Below are 25,216 nucleotides of genomic sequence, written 5' to 3'. Positions count from 1 at the left end.
GATCTCTGCAGCAGGATGACCGGCTAGCCTTACTGAAATGGTATGCTCTCAAGGTTCCATGATAGACATCAACCTCTAGACTCCAGACGTATGCACTCATGCTTATACTTGCACACATCTGTGCATACACAAGAATGCTTATAGCCGGGCGTGGTGGCGCGCACCTTTAATCCCAGCACTTGGGAGGCAGAGGCAGGCAGGATTCTGAGTTTGAGGCGAGCCTGGTCTACAGAGTGAGTTCCACGACAGCCAGGGCTACACAGAGAAACCCTGTCACGGAAAACACAAACAAACAAACAAAATACGCTTATACACACAGGCAGATAAATTGGCAGAAATATCAAATAGGTCGTTGATAGTAAAGCAAGAATGTGTCTGCTATAGGCCTTACATGCCCTCTAATGACCCAGATTTGATTCCTAGCACCCGCATGGTGATGGCTCAGAATCCTCTGTAGCTCTAGTTCCAGGGGAGCTGACACACTTCTGGGAGTTGTGAGCACTATACATGTGGAGTGGCGTGTACATACACTCAGAGGCGCGCGCGCACACACGCACACAAAGTAAATAAATAATTTTTTTTAAAGACAGGCTCATGTGTTATAAAAATATAACAAGAAAATTTCTATTTTAAAAAATAAATTTAGCCAGGTGGTGGTGGCGGCGCATGCCTTTAATCCCAGCACTTGGGAGGCAGAGGCAGGCAGATTTCTGAGTTCAAGGCCAGCCTGGTCTACAGAGTGAGTTCCAGGACAGCCAGGGCTACACAGAGAAACCCTGTCTCAAAAACCCAAAATAATAATAATAATAATAAATTCACAAAATGACTGCATAAAATAAGGACGTACATTTAAAAAAAAGACGTAAGAAATACAAAGCATAGTCTTGATGTTGTCAAGGGGTTCTGAGCTAAGACATGTGGGGGTACTGTCTTAGTTAAGGCAGACATAGTGCTGGAGAGGTAGCTGAGAGTTCTATATCTGGATCTGCAGGTAGCAGGAAGTGACTGTGACACATTGGCCAGATTGAGCTTCTGCTGCCTCAAAGCCCACTCCCTAGTGTCACACTTCCTGCAACAAAGCTGCACTAATTAATAAAGAAGAGGAAGAATAATGTTTCCATACTGGAGGACTTTGTTATAAAATATAATACGGCGGAGGGATGGGGTGTACCTGGCAGGCCCATGCCATGATGCCCCCTGAGAAATCATGCCATGAAACAAATCTGATATAAAGAAGGTTTATTTGGGGGAATTGAAGGGGGTGAGCACCTAGAAAGGGGTAGAGGCAGACAGATGGGAGCAGAGCCGTGAGGGTAGAGAAGGGGGGACAAAGAAGGGCAGGAATAGGGAGAGAGACCAGCCAAGAACACTTGGGGACAGGGAGAGAGAGAGAGAGAGAGAGAGAGAGAGAGAGAGAGAGAGAGAGAGACAGACAGACAGACAACAGGGGTGTCGAGTAGTCCTTTTATACGTAGCCCAGACCTGGCAGTAGGTGATGGCATAAGCTACTGTTAGGTCCCTGGGAGGAATCTAGTGTAATCGCCTGTGAGCCAACAGACTTACATGAAGGTCCAGCAGGTATGGCCAAGTGCTGAGCAAACGAACAAAAATGGTGTGCACTTTTGTGAACAACCTGGCAGGGTAGGTATGTCTTCTTTTCTTTTTGGAGATTATAATTACATTACTTCCCCTCTTCCTGTTCCTCCCACCAAGACTTCCCATGTTACCCTTGTAAATGTTTCTGCTAGAATGGGAGGGTATCCTAGGACCCACACAGCTCCAAGGGGGAAAGGCATGCCAGCAGAAGGGCACCTGAGACACGGGAGCGCAGGAACCACACAGCTCTGAGAGGAAGGCTCCTCAGCAGAGGTGCTGCAGCTCTTGGGGAAGGGTATCCTTGGGTGAGCTGAGGAGCCTCAACCCTGCTCCTTCTCTTCACTTCTCTTCATTGCTTCTTTTCTTCCTGGCTTCTTCCAATGAGAGAGTCACTCCAGGCAGAAAACTCTCATGAAAGAGATTTTTTTGGAGGTTCCAGGATGTGGAGGGATGAGCCCAGGGACGGTTGCGGTTGCCTTGTGTTGCTGGGAGAGGATAGCCGGGGACCTGACCAAGGGACAGTGCTTACATAGGGTTTCTGAGGAGGCGGAGCTTCTCAGGACAGAGATTTCCAGAGTGAGGATTGGTGGGTTTTCCTCTTCTAGGACTGGTGTGTTCTCTTGCTCAGGGATTGGAGGGATTTTGTGGAAAGCTGGGGGGGGGGGTTGTTCTGCTCAGAGATTGGTGGCTTTTTTTCACGCCCCCTCCCCTTTCCTTGCATCAGGTCTCTGGGTTAGGGTGGGAAGTCCTTCCTGACCATATCTGGCTTTCTCTGAGACACCACCTCTGTGGAGCTGCTGGGAGGGACTGGAGAGGGGGTGCTGCCACTGAGGACAGTTCCTGTGGGACAGCTTCCGCAGTGGTATTTCACCAAAATCGTATAGGCTGAGGCAGGAAAGAAGATGTCGGAACCCTGGACAGCTCCTCATACTGGCAGTAGGCTGAGGCAGGAAAGGTGTTGCCACTGTGGACAGCTTCTAAGGGGCAGCTCCCGTTGAGGTGGGAAGGGAGATGGGCCACCGTGGACAGCTCCAGTGACAGCTGCAGGCTGAGAAGGTGTCATGGTGCTGCCATTTTGATAGGAGCTCCTGCAGGGGCATCTTACCACGGCCCATAGGCTGGGGCATGAAGGAGGTGATGGCCGCCACGTGGATGGATTTTGTGGCACATCGCTTAGGGACTACAGATGCTGTCCAGACAAAGTGAGGCAGAGAAGAGGAAGTCCCAAGGAGAAAGGGAGTCTTCCAGTTTGCGCCAAGCTCCAAGAGTTATGAGGAACTACAACTTTATTAGCAGGATCTTTCAACACGCCACCATAACTTTCCCACCATTCTGGACTCTACCCAGGAACTGTGAGCCAAAAGAAAATCAGTCAAGACATTTGATTACAACAACGAGCTAAGAAACTACTCCAGAAGATTGGTATGTAAAGTAGAGTTGGTGATACTATAAACCTGCATGCGAGGTCCTAGGCCTTGACAGCTGGTTTACAGGAGGAATGTGAGAGAGTTTGGGACTTTGGGCTAGAAAAGACTGTGAATATGGTAACCGGAGTGAAATGGGTCATCCTGGTAGAAATTTGGTAGACAGAAATGATGAAAGAAGAACATGAGACCTAGCTTGTGAGGCTTCAGGGGGGAACAGGGCTATCAGGAACTGGGATAGGGATGACCCATCTAAAGTTCCAGCCAAGGATGTAGCTGCATTCTGCCCGTGTCCCAAGAACACGAGTGATGCTGAAGCCACAGGCAAGAGACTAATTCGTTTGTGGAGGAAACATCCAGACAGGACAACATTCTCTCTGTGTCACATGTACTGTTCTCATCCCTGTGTTGACAAGGGAAAACGTGACAAGTGGAGACAAAGACAAGAAAACTGGAGAGCTCAGTTAGGAAAAGTGTGACCTTAAGACGGTGAGCAAAGCATCTGTAATTGTTAAAGAGAAACCCACTGTCTTAGTTAGGGTTTCCATTGCCCAGAGAGACACTATGACCTTTTATAAAGGCAATTGGGGCTGTCTTACATGTTCAGAGGTTCAGTTCATTATCGTGATGGCAGGAAGCATGGCAGTGTCCAAGCAGGTATGGCGCTGGAGGAGCTGAGCATTCTACATCTTTTTCCAAAGGCAAACAGAAGATTGTCTCATGGGTAGCTAGGAGGGGGGTCTCAGAGTCCACCCCACAGTGACACATGTCCTCCAACAAGGCCATACCTCCTAATAGTGCCACTCCCAAGGCCAAGCATATTCAAAACATCACACTAACCCTCTTCATTGGGAAAATAGGAAAGAAGGCCTGAAGAGAAGATGTCACCCATCAAAGTCTACAAATAAGACACACCTCATGCCAGGCTGTCTGGCCTACATCTTTAACTCTGCACTTGGGAGGCAGAGGCAGGCCAGCAGAACTTCTGAATTACAGGGCAGCCAGGACTACACAGAGAAAGAAACCTGTCTTCAAAACCCACCCCAATACCATGGGCCAGATTAAATAAAATTAGAAATCCGCTGAGCACTAGTTGCCTCAAATTCCTGCTACTGTGATTTTCCAACCATGATGTACTATACTTTGAACTCATAGTCAAAGTAATTCCTTTCTTACATAGCTTGGGGTATTTGGTCTCTTCAATAATATATGTAACTAATGCATTATCTTTTTCTATTTAAGAGTTAATCAAGGCCATGGTGGTAAACACCTTTAATCCTGGAACTTGAAAGGCAGAGGCAGGCAGATAACTGTGAGTTCTAAGTCAGCATGTATATATAGTGAGTTCCAGGACAGCTAGGGCTATATAAAGAGACTCTAGTGTGTGTGTGTGTGTGTGTGTGTGTGTGTGTGTGTGTGTGTGTAGAGAGAGAGAGAGTCAGAGAGAGACAGAGAGAGAGAAATAGAGAGAGAAAGACAGAGAGAGGCAGCAGAGTCTTGCCTTTAGAAATACAAACTTTTTAGAGCTGAAGAGGTAACGCAAGGGTTAAGAATACAGGTTGTTGTAGAAAAGGATGTGGATTCATTTGTCAATACCACATGGTGGCTCACAACCACCTATAGCTCCAGTTCCAGAGGGTCCGATGCCCTCTTCTAACTCCAGCAGGGACCATGCACATGTGCAGCACGTGTATACACACAGGCAACACGTTCTATAAAGTAATTCTAAAATACCTATTTTAAATATGCTATGGAATCTCTTAGCTTTCTTGCTTTCTAGCTTCCTTCCTTTCTTTCTCTTTCTTTCTTTTCTCTTCTTTTTTTTTTTTTTTTTTTTTTTTTGGGTTTGGTTGGTTTGGGTTTTCAGACAGGGTTTCTCTGTGTAGCCCTGGCTGTCCTGAAACTCACTCCATAGACCGGGCAGGCTTTGAAGACTCAGATCCCTCCCCACCCCCCCCCTTTGCCTCCCTAGTGGTAAGATTAATGCTATGTGCCACCACATGAAGTTTTTAAGTTTTATTTTTAAAACGATTACAAAAATCTTTTGTTCTGCTTGGAAACAAAGAAGAAAAAAAAATCAAGGTTAGAAAAAATATGGGCTGGAGAGATGGCTTAGACATTAAGAGCACTGACTGCTCTTCCAAAGGTTCTGAGTTCAATTCCCAGCAACCACATGGTGGCTCACAACCATCTGTAATGAGATCTGACGCCCTCTTCTGGTGCTCACAACCATCAGTACAGCTACAGTGTGTTCATATGCATAAAATAAATAAATAAATCTTTAAAAGAGAAAGAAAGAAAGAAAAATATGAATGAAAATAGAGAGTTGAGCCTGGTGGTGGTGGCTGCGGTGGCTGCAGTGCCAATGGCACACACCTTTGATCACAGAAGTCAGGAGGAGGCAGAGGCAGGTGGATCTCTGAGTTCCAGGCCAGCTTCATCCTCAAAGGGAGTTCCAGGACAGTCAGGGCTACACAGAGAGACCCTGACTCGGGGCAGGGGAGGGGTTGCAGGTGGAGGGATAGAGAGTTGAGAAGAGTTCAATTTTTCAAAATTTCTTTAATCTCTAACATTTTCTCACCAATTTCCTATTGATCTTTAATAGCTCCTTTTAACTTCAATATAGTGAGCCTGTCAACTTGTGTTGACTACCAATTTTATCAATTCTTTTTTATGTAAGTTTTTGTTTTGTTTTGTTTTGTTTTAAGTCAAAACAGGCTGCCTATTCACTTTAAATTCTCTGGGGTTTTTAGTTTTGTGTGTGTGTATTCCCCCCCCCCCCAACCCCCATCCAATTTTGGATTAAATGTTTCAATGAAGAGATACATAAAGCCAAGTTATCTTTAGATTTCCCCATTTTCCAAATACATATAAGTTAAACTAACACAATTATCAAACATAAAACCAGCTGGAGTACCACATGGCAGCTTTTCTCTGAACATTTCCTCCTTCCATGAATTAGACACGGGAGGAGAAGCCGAAAGCAAATGAACAAACCAAATGTCCTGAAAGCAAACAAACCGAACCGGGCACAGGCAGAAACCAAAAGAAACAGATGACTTTAAACAAACAAAGAGCTCCCTAAGCAAACAGGGAGAATAATAAAGTAACCAAACTAAGAGGATCCTCACAACCAGTGCAAAATAAAGCAAACCAAGGTAGGTCTAAGTCCCAGAAACAACTCACCAGCATTCCGCTGAGGAATCAACACCAAACAGTTGGCACTAGAGGCCCAGCCTGGCAACAATCCAGTGACTCCTATTACGAAATTGGATCATCTTTGGGGCTCCACATTCAGCCACCAAAACCCCTTAATGCAAAAGCAGTTCTAGCCTCAGAAAGAATGAGTTTGTCCTGGAGCCAAATGTGAGCGGCCACGGCTTGGGAAGACAGATTTCAGTTATTCCAAATACCATGTTCCGTAGCAGTAACAGATTCATGACTTTCTTTTTCCCCTGAGACAGGGTTTCTCTGTGTAGCCCCGGCTGTTCTGGAACTCATTTTGTAGACCAGGTTGGCCTCCAACTTAGAAATCCGCCTGCCTCTGCCTCCCAAGTGCTGGGATTAAAGGCGTGCGCCACCACTGCCCAGCTCATGATGGTTTTATAGTAACAGAACAAAGAAAATAAAATTGAGATACTTTCAAGATACCTTGATGGATAAAGCCAAATCTGGTGGTACACGCCTTTAGTCTCAGCACTCAGGATGCAGAGGCAGACAGATCTCTGAGTTCAAGGCCAGTCTGGTCTATAAAGCTAAGGACACCCAGGCTACACAGGGCTACCCTATCTCGAAGGACAAAAGGAAGGAAGGGAAGGAGGGAGGGACGGAGGGAGGGAGGGAGGGAGGGTGGAGGTTGGTGTTAACAGGCAGGCAGATCTCGTAAAAGCAGGAAAGTATGTGCTACTGGCCACAGATGCTATCTGCTTAGATTATTTTGAGTTGGTGGAAGCTAAGGGACTTTCCATAAGGCCTAACCTGCTAGTCACAAGGACGTTAGGTTACACACAGACATGGGTGATAAGTGGTTATTGTGGGGGGACATGGCGAGAGATATCCCAGGGTTATTTGGCTTTGACTTGTAACACAATCATGGAACTTTTAACCAATCTGCCTTGTAGAGTGTTTAACATGTCCCTGGAGGGGAGGGGGGAACGTCTGTTCACAAGTCCCACTTCCAGTATTAAAAAGAAATGGAAGGGACTTCAAGGTAAGGTGAGAGATGAGAGGGCTGGCTTGATGTGTGCCTCTGAAAGACATAGTCAGAGTAAGAAAAAAAATAGACATCTCCCCATCTTAGTCAAAGTTTCTATTGTTGTAAAGAGACACCATGACCAAGGCAACTCTTGTAAAGGAAAGCATTTCATTGGGGCTGGCTTATAGTTGTAGAAGTTTAGTCCATTAGCATCATGGTGGGAAGCATAGCAGTGTGCAGGAGATAATGGTACTAGAGAAGGAGCTGAGAGCTCTACATCTTAATCCATACACAGACAGCAAGGAGGAGACTGAATATGTTTCACACTGGCTGTAGCTTGAGCATCTAAAACCTCAAAGCCTTGCCTCCACAGTGACACACTTCCTCTAACAAAGCCACACCTCCTAATAGTGCCACTCACTATGGCCAAGCATTCAAACACATGGATCTACGGGGACCATTCCTATTCAAACCACCACAATCCCAAATAGAGCTATACAAAGAAAGCTTTAGAGAATCATGAAGCAATTGGATACTAGAAAAAAAACAAAGTCAGGCTACACAGAGACATACACCCACCACTGTCTCCATCACATAGCTCCCTGATGAAGTTGGGGAAAGGAACTCCAACAATAACCTTACTTCCAGAAGGAAACTCAAAGGAAAGTCTTATCCTCAGAACAACAACATAAAAGGACATATAGACAGTTTGGATCAATATTCAAAGGGAGAGAAAATAATCACCAAGCAGGACACCCTAAATAAGACCCAACCCACTTTAAAGCCATTGGTCTCCCCAATTGGGGTCACTTTTCTACAGGAGAAATCTGTAACACTCTCCTATGTTTTAAATATTAAACAGATGGGGAGAGAGGAGGGGAATCCTCCTGATAGACAGTATCACCTTTTACTCTAGTAGTTTCATTGATGCTAAGGCTTGCTACATCATGGTAACAAAGCACCCAGCAAACATGGTAGCACATCCCTAAGAAGGGCAAGAAGCTCACCAGCTAAAGGCCTGCCTGGGCTATATGAGCCCCCGTCTCAAAACAAAACAAAGTCACTCAATAATGAAAGAAGGGAGGAAAGAGTTATGAATCACAGCAGTATGCGCGTATTAAACTGATTAAGCCATTTGGCTGATGGGGGTGTCAGGAAAGGGCCCTACCAGGACCACAAGAAATGGTTGGGTAAATCTGGTGTCATATAATGAAAAAAGAAATTAGACAAGGGATAGCGGGAGAGAAAGAACGTGAATGGTTAATATTGGGAGCTTCGAAGTGCTTTCTCATCACAAGCACTTGATATTTAGTTTCCTCATCCCAGTGAACTACACTAAGGGAAAATTTCAAACTGGGTAGTTAACCCGGGTAGTAATGAGCAACGAACAGCTTGACAGATGCGTTTTTCTCCAGACTTCGTCAAAGGACACTGAAATACGAGAAGAGGAGCTGGCATTTCCAAAGGGTGGAAAGGCGCCTCCGCCTTCGGTCCTGAAGCCGCCACGGGCTCTGAGTGCCTTGACCCGAGCCCGCGACAGCCGGACCTGCGCACAGCAGATGCGGAACTCGGGCGCCGCGGCTCGGCTTCCGGGGAGCGCCGTTTCCAGACGCACCGGCAGGGTCGCTGCAGACGGTGGCCAGTCTTAGTTCTCCGAGGCGGTGCGAGAAGGCCGGAGATCGGACGCTCCTCTCTTAGCTTTCTCTCCGCCAGGTCGACTCCGAGCAGCAACACAGACTCTGAGCTTCGCGCCTCAGGGGAAGATTAGAGGGCGTAGCGGCCTTCGAAGGCTCGGCCAAGAACCTTCCGCCCCCTCGCCGCCTCGGTGAGAACAACCGCGGGTCATCGCGCTGGAGGTGGGGTCGGGGGGAGGGGGCGTTGGGTACACGGGGCGGGGGAAGGGTCATTTGGTGAGTCTCACTACTACTTCCGGGAGACGCCTCGGAGAGGAGGACGTGCTAGGGGGCGGGGTTCCGAGGGGAGAGACACTTACCTCTTATCCGATTGGCTTATTGCTTGCTGGTTGAGCTTTGCTAGTTGCTGATTGGCCGGCCCCAAAGCCAAATCCAGGTCGCAGGGGAAGCGTTACTTGAGGCTAGATTGAGGTGAGATTGGTCGGGTTCCTGAGTCCAGTTCGTTTACTGGAGTAGGGACTTCATCTTAACCCTAGTCGGGGGCCTCGATTAACAGGATAAGGAAAAGAACCAGTAGCGGGATGGTGGGGGCGGTTGACAACGAAGTGAAGGCTTAGAACTAAACTAACTTCCTCACCTAACCCTAGCTACACCCAGATGGGAACGTGATACGGTACGAAGGCCTTTGAGAAAGGAGGAGGCGCAATCCTCGGAGCGGTGACAGTGTAGGAGGAGAGACCTTCTGGGAGGTTTTTTTTTTTTTTTTGTTATCTAATTGTATGAGTCTCTAATTACCTAGATGATGGTATAACAGAACCTTCTGGAGAATTTAGCTCTGGCTTTGCAGAGGAGTCGGGAGACTACTGGGTGTTCCGGGACTTCAAAGAGGCAGTTTGCTGAATAATACAACTTTTGTTTTTATTCAGATGAGCAGCTCTCAAAAGAGGCACAAACATCAGAAGCATGGATACAGTCTCATCTGTTAGAAGAATGTTCAAAGGAAAATAAGGTATTCATTTTGCCTTACTTATGCTTAGTTAATCCAAGAATATTGCCTTGGAGGAGAAGATCTCTGGTTTTTTAATATTTTAAAGAACTTGACTTTTTTTGTCATTAGATTTCCACTTATTAAACATCTGTTTCAAAAATCAAGTTTCTAAGCTGGGCGTGGTGGTGCACGCCTTTAATCCCAGCACTTGGGAGGCAGAAGCAGGCGGATTTCTGAGTTCGAGGCCAGCCTGGTCTACAGAGTGTGTTCCAGGACAGCCAGGGATATACAGAGAAACCCTGTCTCGAAACACCCCCCCCACCCAAAAAAAAAAAACCAAGTTTCTGCTGTGACCACCAAAAATGCACTTTGCTAATAGTTACTGATTGCAGTGCAAATGGAAATCCTTTACTTTTTGATATTATTAATTAAATTAACATCTGAGTGAATCTTGCTCCCCCCAAGGGGTCTCATATGTGTGTGTGTGTGTGTGTGTGTGTGCGCGCACACACACACACATTCTTGAATGTTCTAGAATTCACTCTGTAGACCAGGCTGCTCTGGAGCACACAGAGATTAGTCTGCCTCTCTCCTGAGTGCTAGGAATGAAGACATGTGTTACTACACCTAGTTTAGTGGTTGGTTTTGTGTGTTAACTTGACACAAGCCAGAGTCATCACAGAGAAAAGAGCCTCAGTTGAGGAAATGCCTCCATGAGATCCAGCTGTAAGGCATTTTCTCAGTTAGTGGCCCAGCCACTATCTGTAAGTGGTGCTTCCCTGGGCAGGTAGCCTTGAGTTCTATAAGAAAACAGGCAGAGCAAGCCAGTAATCAGCACCCCTCCATGGCCTCTGTATCAGCTCCTCCCTCCAAGTTCTTGCCCTGTTTGAGTTCCTGTCCTGACTTCTTCCAGTGATGGGAGTGTAAATAAACCCTTTCCTCCCCAACTTGGTTTTTGGTTGTGGTGTTTCATCGGAGGAATAGAAACCCTAAGACAACTAACTAGCATTGCATTTTAAAATTAGGAGGGTTGTTTGTTTTTGTTTGTTTGCATTTTTTATTTGGTTTTTGGTTTTGCAGACAAGGTTTCACTGTAGACCAGACTGGTCTTGGACTCAGGATTCTCCTGCGTCTGCTTCCTGAATGCTGGAATTAAAGGTGTGCGCTACCACCCGCCTGCCTAGTTTATTTATTTATTTTATTTTATTCATTTATTTATTTATTTTTGGCTTTTCAGGACAGGGTTTCTCTGTGTATCCCTGGCTGTCCTGGAACTCACTCTGTAGACTAGGCTGGCCTCGAACTCAGAAATCTGCCTCTCAAGTACTGGGATTAAAGACGTGTGCCACCTCCGCCTGGCTTTATTTATTTATTTATTTTAAATGCATCCACTAGTCAAATGCATGTGTCAAGTCTTACAATAAAGAACTCAACATATAAACAACAACAAAACAACTTTTAGGAGCTAGTAGGTCTAGGCCTTTGCTTTAAAAGTTATCACCAAGTCAGACACAATTCAACACATATATCTCATATCTGAGTATTAAATTGATCATCTTCTTAAAATTTATCTTTGTCTCTCGAAATTGTGTCTAAAAGCATTCATCATGTTAAAATTTTAGGCTTGAATAATACATGTTCTTGATGTACAGAGGGCTCCCTCGTGCATCCTGGGACAGTTAGGAGTACAGCCCACTGTCTTTGTGATGTACAGAGGGCTCCATTGTGCATCCCAGGATAGTTAGGAGTACAGTCTACCGTCTTTGTAGATGATGATGTCCTGTACTCCTTCCAGAAAAGATGGTGAATAGAAAATGACCACCACTGTCTCACTGCAATTTATTGAGATGAAAATAATTTTTGCCTACTGTGTCTACTGAAGACTCAAAGTTGATGTCTCTGAGACTGAAAACCAACAGGAAACAACACACTGTGCATGGCTCTGAGGATTGAGAAAACACACAAGAGCTCTGGCTGTCTGTATCAGGCCATCCTTCAGTGTGGAATGGTTAGCCTCGGGAGTTTCTGGTTGTGGGGGCTACATTTGAGTGCTATCCTCGAAGCAGACTTTCTGCCTTGGTGAGGAGACGAGGAGAGGGAACACTGCTTCTTAGAATCTTAGAATATCAGTTCAGTAAGTCTCTAAAGGCAGTGGTGAATCACAGATGAAGAGATTGTTAGTGGCCTACATCGTGAGTTCTGGGCCAGCCAGGATTACATAGTAAGAGCTTACCTCAATAAACCAACAGCCAAATCAAAACAAAAAAAGTAGGAAGCATGTTAGCTCATGACTGATGCATTGACTTTGTGCATGTTCTTTAAACAGGAAACTAGAAGTCTCAGGATGGATCCGTCTAGATCTAGATCAGGTGGGAGTGGAGAAGAGAGCTCATTTCAAGAAAATGAGAGAAGATGGCAGCAAGAACGTCTCCACAGAGAAGAAGCCTATTATCAGTTTATTAATGAGCTCAGTGATGAAGATTATCGGCTAATGAGAGACCATAATCTTTTAGGCACCCCTGGTAAGAAATGGGCAAAGGGGGAAATTTTTCTATCATTGAAAGGAGGGATTTAAAGTAAAGAGAGTGCCTCCCTTTGAGTACTGTTTTGTGAGTCTGAGAATTATGCAGTATAACAAAATCACTGCCCTCTGTGTTTGATAAATACATGAGAATACTGAATATATAGACACACACACACAGGCCAAACTTATAAAGCCAGTGTACATAAGCATTAAGTGTTACACGCATAATTCTCACCCTCCACTGCCAACCCTCACTTGGATTGAAACCTAGGGTTTTGTGCATGTTAGGGAAGTGTTCTGCCACTAAACTAGACTCTAGCTCTCTATTTCTCTTACATAATATTTGTACAAAGAAACTGTTATTTGAAACTTAATTCTTAACTTATTTGAAGTGTTAACATTCAGCTAGATTGTGACCAACCAAAAGTCCAATGTAGTCTATACATTTCCTTTCAGATTTACTTTATAGGAAACGAGCTGAAATATGCCTGTCTGTGTGTTTGTATATTTGTATGTTGGTGGCTCACATAATAAAATATTGTGGTAGAATTCAAGCACCAAGATTTGAACATTTCCCTAAAATTACTCCCTAATTTTCTTTTAAACTTAAACTCGATGTGAGTACATCTCATCCTTTTGTTGTTGTTTTCAAATTAGTTTTATTTTTTGCTGTTTGTCTCTGGTGGGGGGGGGGGGGTTGTGTCCATGAGGTTAAGGTCCAAGGAGGCCAGCAGAGGCTGTAGGGTCCCAGGCCCTCAGGTCTCCTGGAGCTGACATTGAGCCCCTCAGTCTGGGTGCTGGAAACTGCTGAGCCATCACTCCAGCCCTAACTTACAGGTTCTTACTTAGAGGTTCTGGTAACCAAAATTATTCAAGTTTAGATCTCAATTTTAATGAAATATTAATAAATGACATGTGACTAAATTGATGTGTATTTGTATCAAATATTTTATTTAATTTTTTTAGTTTTTTAAATTTATTTATTTTATGTATGTGAGTACACCATTGCTCTCTTCAGACACACCAGAAGAGGGCATCAGATCCCATTACAGATGGTTGTGAGCCACCATGTGGTTGCTGGGAATTGAACTCAGGACCTCTGGAAGAGCAGTTGGTGCTCCTAACCGCTGAGCCATCTCTCCAGCCCTGTATCAAATATTATTAACTTCAATTTTTTCCAAAGATTTATTTATTTATTATATGTGAGTACACTGTAGCTGTCTTCAGACACTCCAGAAGAGGGAGTCAGATCTCATTACGGATGGTTGTGAGCCACCATGGGGTTGCTGTTAACTTAGATTTATAAACCATGAAAATAATAAAGATCATCCTCTGTAAGTTAAGATTTTTTAAATTACATTTTATTTAGTGTGTGTGTATGTGTGTGTGAGAGAGTGTGTGTGTGTGTGAGAGAGAGAGAGTGTGAGGGTGTGTGTGAGTGTGTGTGTGAGTGTGTGTGTGTTTGTGTGTGAGTGTGTGTGTGTGACTGACAATGAGTACTTAGATGCTACAGAACAACCATAGGTATCTTTTCTCTCCTACTATGTGGTTCTTGGAATTCAGGTTGTCAGGCTTAGTAGTAAGTGCCTTTACCTGCTGAGCCATCTCACTGACCCCAGTTGCTAAAGTTTTTATTTCACAGGTTCTCATAAAGCTTGGTAATTTATTTATTTATTTTTTAAATGAGTGCTCTTTTGTTGTTTCAGGAGAAATAACATCAGAGGAGCTGCAGCAGCGCTTAGAGAGAGCAAAGGAACAGCTGGCATCTCAGCCTGGCTCTGACAGCGCGGCAAGTGATGGAGGTAGTGTGGCCTGCACTGCTGCAGGAGGCCTGTTCACTGTTTCCATGTGTTCTTCATTAGATAACAAGTGTGCTAAGAACAGTCTGCTTAGGGGTTAGAGAGCAGAGAAAAAGTTGAGAAGTGTTTCTTATACATAGTTTCTCTTCATCAAGTTTATGTGTACAGAATAGTAGAAGCCCAACTTTGGGACGCCTCTTTCTGTTCTACCTCCTCTCCCAGAGACATTCATCTTTAATTAGGTTGTTACCAGTCTGCTGACTGAAGGGTCTTTTGCTCTACCTGCATAGAAACTGTGAGTGGTTCCCAGCTTCTCGGGGAGACAACTAATGTGATTTTAACATTAAATTCAGAAAGTGAGATTTCTTAAGAGATCACCTTCCTGAAGCCTTTCTGCCCCTAGTATTCACCGTCTCTGCATACATTTTACCTGTGTGCTATCGTACACCCTCTTGTTGGCTCTCTCCCTTCACCCACCCATCAGCTCTTTCCAGTCTCTTGCTCTTGGGTCCTTCAAGGTAAACACACACAACTAAAGAGAGGAGGACCCGTTTCTCTGGTTCAATGGATTGTTCCCTTTAAGTTTATGACAAAGGCTTACATTCCGTGTTTACAACCCAGCCGTACTCAAGTAAAGCCTGAGTGAGACCCCTGGGTTATAAAATAAAAGCAGGACAGAGTAAGAGAAATAATGGGAGACTTGGATTATCCCTCAGTTATGGACACTTGCTGCCTGTTACTTTAGATGTGAAGACAAGTCATTAGACTTGCCATCCCTTTGATTGCCCTAGGGTAGAACATAACCATTTTCAGTTTGTGTTTTAGTTCTTCCTGTCTGTCTTCATAAGAGAGTTTGGGTGTCTCAATTCCCTTTCTGTCCATGGAGCACTTTGAATTTAGCATTGGTGTTCTCCTTCCAAGGTCTGCTAGAATTCTGTACCGAGTCCCTCTAGTCCTGGGATGGGGCGGGGGAGGTTGGTTGGTTGTTTTGTTTATAAATTTTTTTTTTAATTTTTAGTTGAGAGATTTTTTGTTTGTTTGTTTTTTGTTTTTTGAGACAGGGTTTCTCTGTATAGCCCCGGCTGTCCTGGAACTCACTCTGTAGACCAGGCTGGCCTGGAACTCAGAAATCCAAGTGCTGGGATTAAATTACTTCTAGCTCACTGCTAGTTACATATCAGTGTAAATTATTTATTTTATCTTATGTTTTTTTCATGCCCATTAATTGTTAATATTATGTTTAGCCTCTACGAGGTTTGTATTTTCCCAGCTTTATTTTGTAATACATAACATGGGATGTTGTTTCAATCTTCTGTATTCACTAAGGCTTGCTGTGTGTCCTACTATGTGCTCTATTTTGTACAGAGTACAGTGAGCTACTAAGGAATATGTATTCTTTTAAGGTTTGGTGGAATTTCCCATAGATATCTGTTAGGTCCGTTTGATTTATGATGTTATTTAATACCAGTGTCTGTTTATATTTTGTCTGGATGACCTGCTTGTACATAGGAGCACATTATTAAAGCCTCCCATTATTGCTGTGTTGGGTTAATCTGTAGCTTTACATTTTTTAAAAGGTTTATTTACTTATTTATTTTATGTATATGAGTACACCATGCTCTCTTAAGACACACCAGAAGAGGGCATCAGATCCCATTACAGATGGCTGTGAGCCACCATGTGGTTGCTAGGAATTAAACTCAGGACCTCTGGAAGAGCAGTCGGTGCTTTTAACCACTGAGCCATCTCTTTCTTTTATATGCTTGGCCACATCTCTGTTTGATGTATGTGTTTAGAATTGTAATACCTGCTTGGTAGATTAAAGAGGGTGGTGTGACCTTCTTTTTTTTTTTTTTTTTTTTTTTTTTGAGACAGGGTTTCTCTGTGTAGCCCCAGCTGTCCTGGAACTCACTCTACTGGGCTGGCCTCGACTTCAGAAATCCACCTGCCTCTGCTTCCCAAGTGTTGGGATTAAAAGTGTGCACCTCCACTACCCAGCAATTTTGTCAAATGCTAAAATAGTTACATATCTGCTTGTTTCTATCTTGTATGTGCCCAGAGTACTTTTCCATCTTTTTACCCTATGGAGATGTCTATTCTCATGGTTAGGCATGTTTCTCAGAGGCAGCAAAAAGGTGGATCCTGTTTTCTAATCTTCATAGAGTGAACTGAGATCCATTTGTTGAAAGATAAATATTAATTTTTGTCCTTACGGTGAATTTTTAGTGGTAAATACCTTTTGATATCCTGGTATCATTTATCGCCTGTGGAATGTGTTTATCCTTCTCTTCAGTCTGAAATATTCTTTCTACTATCCTCTCTAGAGCTGGCTTGGTGGTCACAAATTATTTTAATCTGTTTTTATCATGGGACATTTTTATTTTTCGTTTATTGAACAGTTTTGCTGGGTATAATATTCTGGCTGTATGACTTTTCAGAACTTGGGTAATGTCTTTCTGAGACTTAATCCAGGGACTTGACTACTGTGATAGGCCTGCCTGTGACTTGGGCCTTCTCTCTTCACAGCTTCAACACCCTTTCCTCAGCCTTCTCTTTTCCTGCTTTAACTGGAATGTGTTGTGTCACTCCTTTTTTTGCCCTTGTTGTTTAAGGGTGTCTCTCAAGATTTGGGGAATACTGCTGGGCTTGGTGGTACACGCCTTTAATCCCAGCACTTGGGAGGCAGAGGCAGGTGGATCTCTGAGTTTGAGGCCAGCCTGGTCTACAGAGTGAATTCCAGGATAGCCAAGGCTACACAGAGAAACCCTGTCTCGAAAGAAAAAAAATTGGGAATTTTTCTCCTGTGATTTTATTGGAAAGGTTTTCTATGCTTTTGACTTGGAATTCATTTCTTCTCCCCCACCCCCACCCTCACTGTCTGTAATTTATAGTTTCAATTTCTATGATGGTTTCCAAAGATCCTACAAGTCTGCTCATGCTTTTTTTTTTTATTTTTCGTTTCTAGTTTTCTTTGAGTGGGTGGTCCAATTCCTCTACCCTGCCTTCAAGTCCTGATATTACCGTAGTCTTGTCCAAATGATCTACTCTGATTGTGAGGCTTCCCACCGAGCTTTTATTTAACTACCTCTTCATTGCCAGCTTCATTTCAGATTAGATTTTGTTTACTCTTCTGTCTCTTTTTTAGATTCTATTCTCCTTTGTTTCATTTAGCTGTGTGATTGTGTCTTCTGGGGCTTCTGTTTATTCCTGCTGCTACCAGTTCATTCAAGTATTTATCATTGTCCTCTTGAAATTCTTTTTGTTTTGTTTTGTTTTTTTTCAAGACATTATCTCTTTAAAATCTTTGAACTCTTTGATTGTGTTTAATTCTTTAGACATTTGTGCCTGAAAATGGTTCTCCTTGGAACCATTGCACTGATGGGCTTCCCAGGAGTTTTGTGTGGTTTTGGGTTTTGTTGTGGTTGTTTTGTTTTGTTTTTGTTTTTTTTAGCAGACATTGTCTATATATATATCGCTTATTTTTGCAATGACCCCTGAGCATCTGGAATTAGGTTGTTAGATGTGTCTTGTTGTGTGTTTTCAGTACCCAAGGCCAGAATCACAAGTTGGTCTGAGTGCCCAAGGGAGTTCTGAGGGGGTAGAGCAGAAGGGAAGAGGTTCCTCACTACATCCCCTGTGGACCAGCCACAGGGATGGAGATAGCTGGTGGGGGTTCTGAAAGTAGGGGAGGGGTGGAGCCAGGTTGACAAAGGTTGCCTTACCAAGTTGGGGCTGCAGAGTGAGACAGATGGCCACAGGGAGAATTGCTTTATGGGGCCCCACAAGTCTGGGCTGCACCTTGTGGAGGGAGTCCTGATAAAGTTCCTGTCTAGAAAGTAGATTGTGTGTGTGTGTGTGTGTGTGTGTGTGTGTGTGTGTGAAGACAATTTGTGTACAAGGCAGTTCTTCCACCACAGAAGAACTGGGTCCTGGGAATCCAACTCATGATGGTTAGGCTTGGCAGTGTGTGTCCTGTCATAGGCCCAGCAATTTAATTTTTGTTGTGTGCTTTTAATAAACTTTTAGAAAGTTTGATTTTTTTTTATTCATTAAAATAATGCAGAGCCTGAGTTTAACTCAGCACAACTGTCTTCCTTGAATGTTTTAATAAAGATCTGAAGTCTTGCTATAGAACTTGACCTTAAATTGTTTTGATTCACGTTCCAGACTCAGAAAGCCTTAGAGCACATTCAGATGAGGACTCTCTGCTGCGATGGCTGAATACCTTTCGGCGCACTGGGAATGTGACTCGAAGCGGACAGAATGGGAACCAAAGCTGGAGGGCCGTGAGTCGAACAAACCCGAACAGTGGCGAGTTCGGGTTTAGCCTGGAAATCCACATAAACCCTGACAACAGAGGTTCTGAAATGCATGGAGAGGACTCGACGGACATCCCTCTGTCAGGTGTTAACAGAGAGCATAGGCAGCAAAGACCATCGAGTCCTGTGGCTAGGCGAACCAGAAGCCAGACCTCCATGAGCTCCAGTGGTCCTAGGGGCAGGCGTGGTGCGAGGAGGCAGGGTTCTGTGCAAGGGTCATTTGCAACTCTGGGAAGGTTAAGGAATGGAATTGGAGTAGCCCTTGGTGTTCCCAGAGTTAGTGCCCCTCGCACTAATGTTATTAATTCCCACACCAACCAGTCAGATGGTAGTACTCTCAGGCAAGGTGGACGGCAGCGGTTTGGAGCAGCACATATTTGGGAAAACGGGGCTAGAAGTAATGTTACAGTGAGGAACACAAACCAAAGATTAGAGCCAATAAGATTACGTCCTGCTTTCAGTAGTCGAAGCCGGTCCCCCATTCAGAGACAGAATGGTACTGTTCATCATAATTCCCAAAGGCAGGGTAGACCAGTACAGCAAACGGGTAGAAACAGGTCTGTTAGGCACAGAGGTGTAACGCGGGTCTTTTTAGAACAAGGTAGAGAACACAGAGGCACTGATTACACCCCGCTGTCCAACTCAAGACTTGTGTCAAGAATAACAGTAGAAGAGGGAGAGTCTAGCAGGTCCTCAGCTGCCACCCAGCGTCATCCAGCAATCACACTGGACCTGCAAGTCAGGAGGATTCGGCCTGGAGAAACTAGAGATAGGGATAGCATTGCAAATAGAACCCGATCTAGGGCGGGGCTGGCAGAAAGTACGGTTGAGAGCACCAGTGGGGGCTTCCACAGAACTATCTCTCACTTAGAGCGCTCAGGTGTCCGAACCTACGTGAGCACCATCACAGTTCCTCTTCGCAGGATTTCTGAGAATGACGTGGTCGAGCCATCCTCCGTGGCTCTTCGGTCAATTTTAAGGCAGATCATGACTGGGTTTGGAGAGCTGAGTTCTCTAATGGAGGTGGAGCCTGCGTCAGAGAATCAAAGCAATGGCCAACGTTTACCAGAGGTGTACCTAGAACTGAGTAATGGAGATGCAGCCGATGACAGTGGTCAGCATGGAAGAGCGTCCTCACAGGCCAGTCAGGCCCAGGACGGTGCTGAAATGCTAGCTGTGAGGGAGCCCGCCCCGCCCCAGGCTCGCCCCAGTGGCAGTAGAAGTAGAAGGCAGTTAGGAAGGGCGGACAGCGTAGTTGAGGCTGGAACATTACCCATTCTGCGCCTTGCTCACTTCTTCTTACTGAATGAAGGCGATGATGATCCAATTCGTGGTTTAACCAAAGAGCAGATTGACAATCTTTCTACCAGGAGTTATGAACAAGACGGGGTTGACAGTGAGTTAGGTAAGGTGTGTAGCGTGTGCATCAGTGACTACGTGGCTGGGAACAAGCTCCGGCAGCTGCCTTGTCTGCACGAGTTTCACATTCACTGTATTGATCGCTGGCTGTCGGAGAACTGCACCTGCCCCGTCTGTCGGCGGCCTGTCTTAGAATTCGGAGCCACAAGCAGTGGGTGAGAGGTGGGGTCTGCTCAGCGCTGTGTTGCTGGAGCTTCATAGTCAAACGCTTTTCTTGAGTTACTTGTGATCAGGTAACCAAGGCAAAAAAAAAACAAAAAACAAAAAAACCTATCAGATTATAGTTTGCACTATTTTTTGTGTGCTTTTTTTTAAAACTTGTTACAGAGTTTGTTTATATAAAAAAATTTAAAATGCAGATGTTAAATTATCCAAAAGTAAAGAATAGTTAATATTGCTAGAACCAAATAACCTTTAAAATGTTTTTATTTTGGTAATTTTGTCATGCTAAGCACTTTTGTATGTTAGGGATCTTGAGTCTTTCTCCTAATACTGCAGTAGGGATGGCTGGGATTTTCCAGTTTGAGCTCAGTGCTTTGTTTAGACACTACTGTCTGGTCTTTGTAGACTGTTAGGGTGAATGTCTGCTAGATAGACTTAAGTTACTTGAAATGATAATTTAACTTGTGGCACACTCTATGTGTGTATGCAGGTATGTAACTGTGGGAACATATCCAGGCTAAAAACTCTAAGCTTGAGACTTAAGCTTCGGGGCTTAGACTGCATATGGTACAGTGTAAACAGTGACAAGATCATCTCCACGAGGAAGTGAATTAAGATACAGTTTTAAGATAGAGATTGTTTACTGAAGCGTGTCTGACAATCTGACTTAATAGAGAGCGAGCGACATACAATAATGAACCTAGTATTTCTTTATTCATGGAATGTGGAAATTTTATGACAGGTAGTTTTAAGTTCGTCTTTTTTGTGATTTTTTTTTTTTAGAAGTACAAATACTTCTTGGGGTTAGGTAGGGTTTACAGCATGCTTGATTTTTCAAAGTTAGTTTTAAAATCTAAAATACTTTAAAGTCTATAAAGTAGTGAAATGCATAGAAAATATGTAAATTTGGATGCCCAAAAGCTCCAAATAAAAGCCTTTAAAAGAACATAGAGTTTATATAAACACAAAGTATGCATTAAAGTCTATTTCTACCAGTAAACACTAAAGACTGTGTGCAAACTTATTTCTCTCTGTCCACTGTGGCTTACTCATCTCCAAATACTTACTCCACACTAGGTGGCTAGTGTGGTGGCAGGGTTCACTAGGTGACAGCAGATCAAGTCCCTGTCTTCATGAAAAAGACATCTACTCTTAGAAGGAACAAACCAATTTTCACTTTGATGTTTGCTTATGAATATGTGACCAGGTCTCATTCGTGTGTGTGATAGTACCACTTAGGCAGCTCACGGGAAAACATCCCATGTCAAATCCTGAGAAGTTTAGAAATGCCTCCATATTTAGCTTTTCTTTCAGTCAGTTCTTAAGGGTAGTCACATGCCTAGAAATAATAGCACAGGGTGCATTCACCAAAGGGAAAGATTTCTGAGCTGGGCATGGTGGTGCACGCCTTTGATCCCAGCACTCGGGAGGCAGAGGCAGGCAGATTTCTGAGTTCCAGGACAGCCAGGGCTATACAGAGAAACCCTGTCTCGAAAAACCAAAAAAGACAAAAAAACTTTTTTTCTGTAAAAGTTAGGAGTTTAGGGTAAATAACTTTTGTAGGTTTCTCATGATTTCAGGAAGGTTGATTTGGACCTGGTTTGAAGACCTTTCTCTATCAGATGACCATGTCATTCTGTAGCTGTTAGATGACGACGATTATCCCTTAATGAGGTTTTTTGTTTTTTTGTTTTTTTTTGAGTTTCGGTTTCTCTGTGTAGCCCAGGCTGTCCTGGAACTCACTCTGTAGACCAGGCTGGCCTCGAACTCAGAAATCCATCTGCCTCTGCCTCCCGAGTGCTGGGGTTAAAGGCGTGCACCACCACTGCCCGGCAAGGATAATTTTTAATGTTTAAGGAAGATTGCTCTAGTACCTCATACAGGCCACAGCAGAATGGAGAGACGTGGCAGCAAACCAGTGAAGGAGCTGTTAAGGAGTCAGGGCTGTGGAGATGGCTCAGTCAGTCAGCTGCGTACCAGGAGACCATGAGGAGTGAGTGCAGTCCCAAGCACCCATGTAAAAGCTGGGTGCAGTAAGTAGTGCACGCCTACACTCCTAGAGCTAGGGGGACAGAGACAGACAGATCCTGGGGCTTACTGCCACCCATTCTGACCAGATTGGTTCATTGAGAGATCCTGTCTCAAAAATAAAGCAGAGAGTAATTGAAGAAGGCACTCAGTTGACTACTGGCCTCTACATCCTGTGCACAAATACTCAAAAGCTATCAAACCACATGCCTTCATTTTGTCAGTTCAGCTCCTTAGTTACAGGCTAAAGAAGACGTTCTTTCTCGTTCCCCAGAAAGACATTGGTGTCAGATTCCAGAACCAGGCACCACCTGAGTGGATGAAGGCACACACAGATACAGGGAAACCAGGTCAGATACCTTGGACAAAGTCTCCTTGAGCTCACACATACATTCGGTGTGTCCTCTCTCTGAGCAGAATGGAAATCCGGCATTTGCTGCTTCTGTGGGATGTGGAAGTTTTACCGCCTCTCTCTCAGTTGAGGGAATAGTGAGAACAAATAAAGAAGTGAGCCTAGGGGTAAAGAGAAAGAAGCTGGGCAGTGGTGGCGCACACCTTTAATCCCAGCACTTGGGAGGCAGAGGCAGGCGGATCTCAGTGATCCAGGCCAGCCTGGTCTACAGAACTTGTTCCAGGACAGCCAGGACTATATACAAAGAAACCATGTCTTGAACCACCCCCTCTCCCCCAAAAAAGAAAAATATCAGCCACTAGGCAGACACTTCAAAAAGAAAAACAAAACAAAGCAAAACAAAACTGATATTTTGTTAGACTTGGTTTTTGTTGATTTTGAAAGAAGGTCTCCCTTTGTAAGTTAATTTGGTTTTATCTTCATAGTCCATCTGTATCAGCCTCATAGGTACCAGGATTGCTGACATGCCCTCATAACACCCAGCTTGACTTAAATCTTCTTCAGGATATGATGGGATAGTTTTTAATAGCATTAGAAAGTGGTTCAAATAGTTGCTTGAAACACAGTAAGATAGGTATTGTCTGGAAGTCATCGTGAAGCTGAAGGAGTTGGATACGTTCGTAGTGCAGTGAAGAACGTGAGGGTTTTCTACAGTACTTCCATTCATTTCCCAGGAAACAAAGCTGGTGTATCCAAAGGCTATGTATCTATGTACAATTTCTATTTAGTAATGATTGTGTCCTTTGTGGATCTAATGTACAAAGAAGCAAGTGATTGGCTGGGGCTCTAAACTAGGCTGTAACCACCTGCGGCCACACGTTCCTGAGTGGGAGGCCGGAGCTGTAAGGGAGGGAGCAGTAAGAGAAGAAATGAAACCAAGACAGATTTCTGATCAAGGCCCAATGTTTACTGAAATTCTGTCCTTATAAAGGAGGAAAGCCCATCTCCCCGGATCCACTCTTGATGCCTGCCGCCAGCCTGTAAGCAATTAGGCTGGCAGCACTAGGTTGGCCGAAGGTGTCAATAGCTGGGTTGCCTGCTGTCTCAGGAATTTCTCAGGAAGGCAGGTTCAGCCTCTCGGCAGGTAATAGCGTCTTGGAGAAAGGCAGGGGCAGGTGACAGAATAGAACCATCTAGTTTGGAAGGCACCACCCCAGGTGGTCTCATTCTCAGTGGCAGCAAGGTCTGAACCAGCCTGCTTAAGGCTGGGGGAGGCTACAGCAGACTCCTATATTTTGAGATTTGAAGCTTCCCGACTGCTCTTCCATAGATTTATATCCTTTTAGGATTTTCTTGTGTCTTTGGATTTTGCTTGTGTTAGCTAATATTGTTGTGACCCTTCCTTGATGACCGTTTTGTTACTCTCCTGTTAATATTGTGGTGGTTTGAATGAGAATAACCCCCATAGACACACACATTGGAATACTTGGTTCCCAGTTGGGTGGACTTTTGGGAGGATTAGGTTGGAGTAGATGTGATATGGCCTTGTTGGAGATCTGTCACTGGAGGTGGGCTTTAAGGTTTTGAAAGCTCACACTGCCCCACCCCTCCTCTTCCTGCTGCCTGTGGATCTGGTTGTAACTCTCAGCTACTTCTGCACAGCCCACATGCATGCCTACATGCTGCCATGTTCCCCACCTTGATGATAATAGACTAAGCCTTTGAAATCATAAGCCAGTCCCCAGCTAAATGCCTTCTTTTATTACTATAAGCGTTGCCTTGGTCATGGCATTAGAACACTGTATGCACCAGGACTTCCTCACTAGCCAGGGTTACCTGATTATGGTCAGAGGGAATGTTAACCAGGCCTGGTCAGAGAGGGGGTCTCAGCAAGACTGAGGCTGAGAGAAGTTTATTACAAGTAATTAGACCTATTCTACCCTTACCAGACACAGAATACAATGGGAGTTGCCAGAATACACTGATGTTTATGCTACACAGGGTACACAAGGTTAATGTCTAAGCCTAGCTGTTTCGCCAAGCTTCTGCATGCCTCACTGACTTGTAGGGAGTGTAGACACTCAAGTGTCCTTATCGCTTCACTGCCTGAGAGTGCCTTGCTTTCTCGGGAACTGAAAGGCACACAGTGCCCCAGGAACCATGGACTCTAACCTGAAAAACCTAATGAGGCGTGCCTCTCAAGGCACTAGATCAAGCCAGCTGCATACTTTCTGCAGAATACTAAGACAAATAGTTAACACGAATCTATAATCCAAACATGCAGAGCTCTCGTTTATTTTTAAAGATACACTTATTTTTATTTTTGCATAGCATGAGTGTTTTGCCTACGTATTTGTACATTCCTGGAGTCCTTAGAGGCCAGAGAAGGGCACGGGATTCCCTAAAACTAGAGTTACAGTCATCAGGAGCACATGACCAAAAAGGCCCCTGTCCTCAGTTAGGAAGTGTATCCCTAGAAGCTCATTCATGTCTAAGTCCCTGATCTCTAGACTCCATTGGGGGAAAGTATAATTAAAAATACTTTTCTCTATTTTGATTAGGACCACAACAATAAGAACATCATACTCAAAGTATTAGTGCTTTTATTTTTTTTGTTTCTTAGAGGGTAGGGTCTCCCATAGCCTGGTTTGTCCTGAAACTCACAATGTAGACCAGGCTGGCCTGGACCTCAAAGATCCACCTCTGCCTCTGAAATGCTGGGATTAAAGGTGTGTACCCTTGCATTCCCCCCACCGCACCCCCAACTGGTGTGTAC

General features: G+C 44.3%; 1 protein-coding gene and 1 long non-coding RNA gene across 5 annotated transcripts; one reads left to right on the top strand and one right to left on the bottom strand.

Moving 5' to 3' along the window:
- Nucleotides 1-1,224: 1,224 nt before the first annotated feature.
- Nucleotides 1,225-6,543, bottom strand: Gm38745. Its single transcript, XR_868694.1, has 2 exons — nt 6,207-6,543; nt 1,225-2,946 (listed from the first exon to the last, which is right to left on the bottom strand). It is a non-coding gene; the product is annotated as a predicted gene, 38745 (long non-coding RNA).
- Nucleotides 6,544-8,802: 2,259 nt separating this feature from the next.
- On the top strand, nt 8,803-21,067 carry Rnf6 (ring finger protein (C3H2C3 type) 6). Of its 4 annotated transcripts, NM_001256086.1 has the most exons (6): nt 9,289-9,320; nt 9,776-9,858; nt 10,918-10,995; nt 12,164-12,359; nt 14,068-14,163; nt 18,328-21,067. In NM_001256086.1, the coding sequence occupies exons 3-6, from the start codon at nt 10,981-10,983 to the stop codon at nt 20,055-20,057; spliced, it is 2,037 nt and encodes a 678-aa protein (NP_001243015.1). In that variant the 5' UTR covers nt 9,289-9,320; nt 9,776-9,858; nt 10,918-10,980; the 3' UTR covers nt 20,058-21,067. The 4 variants fall into 4 exon arrangements, with proteins under 4 accessions (NP_083050.1, NP_001243015.1, NP_001243014.1 ...); NM_028774.3 differs by lacking the exons at nt 9,289-9,320; nt 10,918-10,995 and adding an exon at nt 8,803-9,040; NM_001256085.1 differs by lacking the exon at nt 10,918-10,995.
- The last annotated feature ends 4,149 nt before the right edge of the window (nt 21,068-25,216 follow it).

This window comes from Mus musculus, chromosome 5, assembly GCF_000001635.26.
Source record: "Mus musculus strain C57BL/6J chromosome 5, GRCm38.p6 C57BL/6J".
Classification (NCBI taxonomy): domain Eukaryota; kingdom Metazoa; phylum Chordata; class Mammalia; order Rodentia; family Muridae; genus Mus; species Mus musculus.
Note: the sequence above shows the minus strand (reverse complement) of the source record. Positions and strands in the feature narration are given on the sequence as shown.

Coding starts and splice junctions, on each gene's coding strand:
- Rnf6 (NM_001256086.1), top strand. Junction 12,360..14,067: donor TAATCTTTTAGGCACCCCTG/GTAAGAAATGGG, acceptor TTGTTGTTTCAG/GAGAAATAACATCAGAGGAG. Junction 14,164..18,327: donor CAGCGCGGCAAGTGATGGAG/GTAGTGTGGCCT, acceptor TTCACGTTCCAG/ACTCAGAAAGCCTTAGAGCA.